The sequence below is a fragment of the Calliphora vicina genome, chromosome 4, assembly GCF_958450345.1.
Source record: "Calliphora vicina chromosome 4, idCalVici1.1, whole genome shotgun sequence".
Lineage (NCBI taxonomy): Eukaryota > Metazoa > Arthropoda > Insecta > Diptera > Calliphoridae > Calliphora > Calliphora vicina.
The window spans coordinates 15897474-15906772 of record NC_088783.1 but is presented as its reverse complement, the minus strand read 5'-3'; the positions used below and the strand labels follow the sequence as shown (position 1 = coordinate 15906772).

Genomic DNA, 9299 nt, shown 5'->3' with positions numbered 1-9299 from the left:
TAATCGCGAAAAGCAGTTTGATCTGTGATCATAGCATATTTAATAGCATATTTTGAATTTATCAAAAACAAATTTTTTCGTACTTAGTTTTCGCTGTTGTGTTACAGGTTTTTACTTCCTTTGTTTAAAATTCAAAATTGAAAAATAGATGGCTTTTCACCAAAAAACAAAAAAAAAATTTAAAAATTTAAAAAAACAATTCGAAATTTTTTTTTTCCAAAAAATAAAAAAACTGAAAAGAAATGTTTGTTCACCTAAAAATATTTAAATTTTATATTTTGAAGATTAATTTAGTGAAGGGTATATAAAATTCGGCACAGCCGAATATAGCTCTCTTACTTGTTAGTTTTAATTTTAGTTCTAATTAGTTCTAATTAAGAAATATTGTCTTTTAAATTTGCTTCTGTAACATCAGCTGATGTCGAAAGAACATTTTCTATGTATAAAAATGTTTTCAGATCCAATAGACAACGATTTTTATTTGAAAATTAAACTAAATTTTGTTTGGTTAAAAATTATGTAAAAGTTTGTTTTTTTTAAGAGCATATTTTAAAGTTTTTACTGCTTTTTTTTAAGAGCTTTTTTTAGAGCATATTTCCGGTTTCCCTGGTGATCACCTATATTACTGATTGATTTTTTATATGAAAAAACCGTTTTTTACCTTTTTGATTAAAACTCTCCCATGATGTTTATGATTTTATTTATAGACCATAATTATATTTTATTTATAATAAAAATAATTTACAATATTAATAGTATAAAGTATATAAATTCAATAAAAAAAATATCAATTTAGTAAGACAGGCAAAACATATAAAAAAAACAGATAATATTTTTGTAAAAAAAATCGATAATAAAAAACATTAAATTGTATATATTGCTCCAGGATTTTTAATATTTAACGATTAAGTAAAGGTGGCTTTCAAAATTATTAATTTGTTTTTATAAATTATAAATTAATTACACAGCGCTTTGAATGTTTGAAAAAAAATAAAATAAAATAACTAAGGCCATTAAAAGTTTAATTATTAATCGTTTTTAGTATTTAATATAAAGTAACGTCTTTTGTTGTAGATTCGTTTGTTTTTTTATTTTGGAAATGGCGAACGAATTGGAGGGTCATGGTAAAGTGCTTTAAGCATTAAAATAAGAAAAAAGTTTTAAAATAAGTACAATTAATATTAAGTGCTTTAAAGTTTTAAACAAAATAATTAAATTAAAATTATGTATGTATATAGAATAAGTATAAGTTTATGTTTAACATTTAAATTAAAATAGCCAGTAATGGGAACAAGTCAAATCAATACCTTTCAAGTAATAGTTTAGTTAAAAAAATAAGAGAGACAAATTTCACAAAAAGTGATGCGATAGACTTCAATATTTTGTTTAAGTAATTGGAATAAATATAATGTTATAACGACTTCAAACCGAAAACGCAATTTTTCATGGCCGACAATTATTCTTTGGTTTTCGATTTTTTAGAACTGGAAAACAAGCTTTATATTATATTATAAGGTGAAAAATCAATTTGAATGGTAAAAACTGACCTAACAGGAGTTTAGACCCTGTTAATTGAGAGTTAACTGTGAAAAACAAGATTTTCTGAAATATCAATTCCACTTTGAAAACAGAAAGAGGTTTAATTTCGAAAGAAAATTTCGTTTTACTTTAGCTGAAGAAGAGAAATAAGGAATTAATTCATTCCACTTTCGATCGGAATGTAATTCTGTGTCAGGCCTGTATATTTCTAAAGGGTATCACAATGGATCCTATGGGTGTCCGAGTGGAAGTGTACCCTTCAAATCTATCTATCTATCTTGTAATTATTTGTTTTTCTAAAATTTTTAATCATAATTTTTTGTATTAACAAATTACACGGAATCTGAAGAACGTAAAACGAAATCAATCGGAATAAAAACTACCGAAAAAAATGAGTAACAGGGTCCTTAATTCCTCTAAAGTCAAATCAATTCAAAAAATTTAATTGGATGGATTACTTTCTAAATAACATACAGCCTTTGGTGTGGGAAACCTTTCAATAAAGAATATTACCAATTCATTCATGAGTTATCAATCACCCCTATCGCGAATCAAAATTTCACATGAAGTATGTTCCCATTTCCCATTTTTCGTTCATAAACTTTGTTCACGTGAAAAAATTCCCCATGTTGTGAAATTTTTAGATGAAATTTTGTAAACAATAAACAGCTGCTACGAACAAAATCAACTATTGTGAATGAAAAGTTTAGGGGAATATCACGATAGCAATTTTCCCTTCGAGGGAAATGAATATTTCATGGGAACATAAATTACACATGTTTTTCACGATAGGGGTGAATATTTCAGGAACTTTTTTAAAGCATTTTTATATATTATCACATGATTATTTCTTGTTCCTATTTTATAATCCCTATCGCGAATAAATCAGCCCTATTATGAAAAAAAATCCCTTTTCTCATTTTTCCTATTCAAATTCTAGTTAAAAAAACGAAAAGGGAAAAAAATTCCGGGTAATTTTTTTTCATAATTGGGCTAAATATTTCACATGAAATATGTTCCCTTTTCCCATTTTTCGTTTATCAACTTTGTTCACGTGAAAAAATTTCCCATGTTGTGGAATTTTTAGATGGAATTTTGTAAACAATAAACAGCTGTAACGAACAAAATCAACTATTGTGAATGAAAAGTTCATGGGAATATCACGATAGCAATTTTTACATAGTCTAGTTATTTTTTAACCCAAAGTTATACTGACATTTTTCATACAAAACCTATTTTGACAGACAGTATAACTTTAGGTTAAGAAATAACAAGCCATCGTGGGGCTAAAAAAGCATTTGATTTGAATCTAATACAAGTTTCGACATTTTAAATATCCAAATTGTTTTTCACATTTTCTCAAAACCCAAAATAAATTGCAATTACTAGCATAATTTAATGCTGCATATATAGCAAGTCTAGCAAAAAATAGTAAAATTTGCTGGACCTCAACAACAAATCTCTAGGGGAGTTCAATATTAAAAGCGAGTTATGTAGCTCGACTGTATAGCTTTTAGCAATTAATATTGGATTGCAATGAAATTTTATATTTCCAAGAAATGTTTGCATTTGGAAAAGGTCTTGTAAATATGCAATACCTAAACAGTAATTCTGAGCAATCTGTTTACTGTTACTATGATGGCTAATAAAAACTATAATTTAGCAATATGATTGAAAACCATTTTCTAGGTCTATAGCAAAAAATTACATCAAATTTTCTGTGCTTGCAAATATACTACATTAGCCAATTGACAATATTCTAAAAAAACTTAGAGTAAAACAATACAAAACATTAAAGCCTTTCAAATCACTTTGCCAACAAAATAATTAAAGAAAAGGCACTAAGTAATTATTCGATATTAAAATAACTTTTAAAAAAAGTAGGTATATATTATACACAAGTAGTATTCATTATTACTAATATTTGTTGTTTCATTTTGAAGACCTATTTTTGCCGCGTTGGGAGGGAGGGTGTGTTTTGGGCATCATTTACATTTTAAATATTGCTTATAAGTGCCTTAAGTCTCTATTGTGTCTTTTTTATTTAATTATAAGTTTCTAATTTACATTTCTTTTATTCATTTTAGAAAATGGAAGACTATTTAAAAAGGAGTCAAAAATTAGATTTTTGTAAAAACTTATCCTCTCATCCTTACAGATAATTGACTCCTGTTTCAGTTATATACTCGTACTTCTATGATGATTTCATTTTACCATTTTCTTTTAAAAACAAATTCTATTTTGATTTTGTACTCGAGTCGTGACTCGAATTACTTGAAGATTTCTTACTGCCAAAACCGAAACGTAAACCTTTTTTACGTTTCTTTAAGGTTGAAGTTGATGCTGTTTTCTCAGTATTCGATTTATCGGAAACATTTAGCTGTGTATCACTGTGATATGATGATTCAGTCGATATATTCGAGTCTGTTAGGGAGCTGTTGATTAGCAAAATATCGTCAGTTTTTAATTGCCCTAAACTTTGAAGGGTAGTAAGTGATGAGGTTAGTTGTAGATCTTTATCCAAATTGGAAAATGTTGTTTGTATGGAGGAGGAGGCTGGTTGAGGATGTTGATGATGAAATTGTTGCTGCTGATTATGATGTTGTGTCATTATTTGTCTTTCTAATGAGTTGGTGGAGAGGCGTGAGGGTGATTGTTGTTTGCCTGTCTGATCGGGTGCCGAGTGTACGGACGATGATGTCGATGAGGTAGATTGTTGACTTGCTGTACTGTGCTGCTTAACCATTTGTTTAAAATTGGTGGTAGTATTTACAGCTGAGCCTGCTCCATTTGTATGATTATTTGTTTTGTTAAACAATTGCAGGGGCTGTGGTCTACCCAAGTAGTTGTATAAATCTTTTGCCGCCATAAGATCTGAACTCTGGGATCTTAATAATGGACTGTAGAGAGAAGAGTAAAATTATTTTTAGTTGGTATAACAAATTCCATTTGATAGAAAAATAATTTATAGTTAGTTTTTTTTTATTAAATGTTAATGATTGCTAAACGTTTAGTTTACATTGGGAATGGCAAAATGTGGTGAATTGTAAATACATAAATTGAAAATAATAAAAGGGGGTTTTTGCTTACGTGACCCTTGTTGTTAAAGTAAATAGGCTTTTATTTGAAGGTTTGAAGGAAATTTTAACAAGAATATTTAAACAGTTTTCAGAATTACCCATGGAAAATTAATTGTAGGCGGAAAAAATTGCAACAAACATTTTGACAAAGAAAAAAAATACTTGAACTATAGGTTTTTCAGGACTCATTTTGAATAACGTTACGTTTTGTCATAATGTTTTAAAAAGCTATTTCAAAATCTGACCTTTAGTTATTTAAAAATGTTAACAAAAGCTAATTCGATATTTTTATTTGTATCGGGAACAAATTGTCATAATTTACCTCAGGTCACAATGAAAGACAGAGAGTGGATTTTTTTTGGATGGAAATAAACCTGTTATTGATAAGATATTTAAAGTGGAGCATAAAAAGGGTGTGTTTAAGAAATACACTTCCAATCGGAGACCCATAGGATCCAGAGCAGGAAATATATATAGACTGGGATTCTCAGTGGTTTGTTACCTAAAATAGCCAGCCTATTTCCCTGATAAAACCTTATAGATTACCTAGATCATGTATATCTATTCCTAGGGCAGTTACATAGAATATGTTCCACTGTTTCTAGTTCCTCAATATCTTCGCACATCCTACTAAAGACCTGTACGCCCATATGCCATTTACCAATGAAGGTTTCAATTGAGCAGTGACCGGTTATCACTCCTACTAAAGACCTGAGACTTTTCTTATCCAACCCAATCAGTATTTTGGTTGCCTTTGCAACCAACTTTGGCCAAATAGCCCTGGACGCCCTACAATTTGTCCTACTCCAATAACGCTTCTAAAGTACTCTTACAGTTCAACACTATGCTCATGACATTTCAAAACACTCAGTGCTGCCTGACTACAAAACCATCTGTGACGTGTGCCCTTATCAAATTCGCTAGGATCTCTTCCTGGTAGACCCTGCATTTGTCTGGTAGTCTGTATGACACTCCAGTGCCAGATTCCGTCTTGAAACCATATGGCTATTAAAGCTAATTCGAACGAATTAATTCAATTTTCAAAATCAAATTAAATTGTTTCTTAATTATTCCATTAAAGAATTCATTACGAAATGCTTAAGTTCTTCAAACGTAATGAATTCATTGCTTTAAGAATTAATTCTTTATAGAATTAATTCCTAATTTCTGTAATTCAAATCCTAATTTGTTCTTCAATTCAAATTTATTACAAAAAGGCTTAATTAAGAAGAGCTCTGCTCTTCATCAATTTTCTGAAAATTTTAAATTTAACGGTCTGTAGCGACTGTTTGCAACATTCATCATGTTTATAAACTTTTCCATTGCTCGTAATGTTGATAACACGATGTTAATAACATTATATGTAAGTATAACAACATTAACTGTTAAAGCTGCTAACATAACTGCTAAAAGCTCTAGAAATGGAACATTCTAGTTCCGTCCGTTAGATAATTCATGAAACGACTAGATGGCACTGTGTATATAAATATAAAATCCATTCATTTCTACAGTGAAACAAATTAGGGTTTTTAGAAATTATTTTAAATTAAATTTAATTTAAAGATTATTTTAAATTAAAAACCGAGAAAATTAAGACTCTAATAAGAGCTCCAAAGAGTGCGAACATTGCTATTTTAAGCCATTCAGATAAAATCCTTCAAAACTCCCACAAAATTACATGGATAGAATCCATTTATTGCTCACATTAAATTAATATAATCTACTACTTTTATTTTATATAGGTTTTATCTAATATTTGTTTTAATGTTAATGTTTTGTTGCAATTTTCTTCTGCATATGTGCGATAAACAAAAGACAGTCCTTTCTGGAAAAACCGATTTTATACCTATATTTTTCGAAGGTAGCACGATCAATTTTCATTACACTAATGTTAAAAAAGTTTGTAAATGCAGCAATATTAAATCACTTTCAGCACAATAAAACTTTAGCGTTCGAAAAAGCATATATGCTAAAATCTTAACATTAAGTTTTTTCCTAAATATTCTTGTTATTTACACATTAAAAAAAAAAACGAAACAACCACTCTTCTCACACACATAAAATGGTAGAAATTTTGAAAAAAATTAAACAATTTTGATTTTCTTTTTAAGGATTTTTTCATAGCAATTCATGTTTATAGATAAAGTATGTTGTTTTTTCTCTTTAAAAATTATAATTATTATAATACAATAGGTAAAGTAGTAGTAGCATTTAGTAGTAGTAATTATAGTATTTTTAATCAAGTCTATTTTTAATGTAGTAGCACACGTAGTAGTAGTAGAAATTTATGTAGATGTCTGTTTTTGGTTTCTGAAATTGTAAAATTAGAAATAAAAAATAATAAGTCCCCTATTAGAAAACAACAACCACACAACAACAATTAGTAAAATCTTTTTTTAAAAAAAGCTAACAGTCATAACTAAACAAGAGCGTTGAGCGTTTTCATTCCCATACAATTTGTATGAAGCATACCGAAATAAGGCGGTGGCAATGTTGAGCTCAAGGCGAATTTATAGAAGGTGACAGAACTACAACAAATACAACATGTACAAAAAAAACAGATACTTTGTTTTTGTTAAAAGATAATTGAACTGTTAAAGTTGTCATTTGTTGCTTTTGGGTTTGTTGTATTTTTCGCCACAACAATTGACAGTTAAATTATCTAAACAAGTGAAGAAAAAAATAATAAATTCGCCTTGAAGTGCGATAGGTAGTGAAGTTGACTGCAGAAGATGAAGAAACTGACGTTATATAAGTTTTTGTTTATTTTTCCTTTTTGTTTTCTTTACTTTGTACATACAACAAACTAGAATTGTAAACAAAATATTTGTCGTTGTTGACAAAACTTGGATACTCTTGTTCAGATATGCTCAAGGTCTATTAATAAGGTCTGTACAACAATTCAAAAGCAAAAAGAAAAAACGGCATTTTGTTTGTGTAAAACTATACTGAGCTTGTCAAAAACACCTGACTACAATACCAAACCAAAGGCGAATTAACCATAAAGTGGTGTCGATATCACAGCTGAATATTTATTTCTTCATTTGTTTAGAGGCTCAAGCTGTCAAATTCACTAAAGTCTGTTGTTGCAAATATGACAACAAAAGGCAGACTTTGACAGCTCAAGCCAAACACGATCACCTGATTAGTTGCACAGACCTTATTAATTGACCTTGGATATGCTACGCAACGCCAGACGCTTTTATTTAGGTAGGACTGTAAGAAATAGCAGGAAAAAAGTGTTGAAAAATCAAGGGGTTTGTCATGCGGGGTTTTTTCAATATTGTGTGTGAGATGTGGTGTTCAAAATGTTCGGATATCATTTTAACATTTAAGAATTAGTAAAAAGGGAAATTTAAATTATTTAATTTATTATAGTTATTTTAAACACACAACATTTTATGTAAAACTTGCTGATACAATTTTGGATAATAACAACTTCTACGTCATTAATTAAATTCTTCAAGAAATCCGCAGTTATTAATAGTATTTAGGTCCTTAAGATTGTGTTTTACCCACTGTCTATACTTGACAAATATTTATCATAACTATGAATGACGTTTGTTGTCAAGACAAAGTTGTCAGAGTAACCCCCATTTTCTCAATCTCTGGTTATTTTTTATCGTGACGATAAACTGACAGTTCTCATACAAAAAAAATGTTAATTGGAGGTTTATCGTTACGAAAAACGATAACCAGATATTGAGAAAATGGGGGTAAGTCTGCTTTTACACAGGGCAAGTTTTCTTGCCCTGGCAAGAAGAAAGAAGGGGGGTTTACACTTGCTTGTACTGGCAAGTCTCTTCAATTCTCTTTTGTTTTCTCATTTTCACTATGGCGTTTATTAGGTTTTGACATACAAAATTGAACACAGATTTGCTGTGTGTAAACAGTCGAGCAAGTTTAAAAGGAAATAGAAGAGACATGCTTCAAGTAAACTTGTTGTGTGTAAAAGCAGACTAAAAGCACTAACAATTTTGTAATAACCCCCTGTCTATACTTGATAAATATTTATTATCAAGTATAGACATGATGTTTGTTTTCAAGACAAAGTTGTCTGGGATCGCAAATGAAACTTATATATAACCCAGCGGGAAAAAATTATGGGACTTCAGCTTGAAGGCCTTCTAAAAGGCATACTTACACATTCTAAAATATCCAATACTCGTTCAACTCCGCCTGCTCTTAGAAGGTGATCAAGAAGTCCTATGAATCCCCTTCTAATAGCAAATGAGTAAATGAAAATAGTCTACATCAAAAAATAAAATACTCTGTATCTCTTTGATTAACTCTCTTTACAAATTAACAACAATAAATTACTTGAAGCTCACCGGAAGTAGACCTTCTCACATCTAGCAGCAGCGAGTATGCAAGGCCTTGACTCGCAATGACACGCCGTGTAAAATTGAAATGATTTTGCTGTGCGGCAGAAGTCCTCGTGTTTGCAAAATGAGGCATATTTTCCCGCTGGGAACCTCACCACTCATCGTGATGGAAATAATAATCAAAATTTATGATGCTTATGTCAAAATATATGTAAGTAGCTACACTTGTAAATATTGAACTTCAAAATTGAGTTGTACAGTACAAAATATGAAATAACAATAGTGGTGTATTCCTTGGTCCTTCGTACCATAATACACAACATTGTAAACAATCACCAACAAATTTTAAAATAAC

General features: G+C 29.7%; 1 protein-coding gene across 5 annotated transcripts in view; it reads right to left on the bottom strand.

The window, feature by feature from the left end:
- Window positions 1-683: 683 nt before the first annotated feature.
- The window catches only part of Stim (stromal interaction molecule), a 34669-nt gene continuing 26053 nt past the window's right edge, over window positions 684-9299 (bottom strand). For 3 of the 5 annotated variants that reach the window (XM_065506754.1, XM_065506757.1, XM_065506756.1), the window contains one exon: window positions 684-4439. In XM_065506754.1, the coding sequence (XP_065362826.1) occupies window positions 3776-4439 (664 nt within the window). In that variant the 3' untranslated portion in view covers window positions 684-3775. Of the gene's footprint in view, window positions 4440-6889; window positions 6930-9299 lie in introns of those variants that run through there. The other 2 variants (XM_065506759.1, XM_065506758.1) reach the window with 2 other exon arrangements.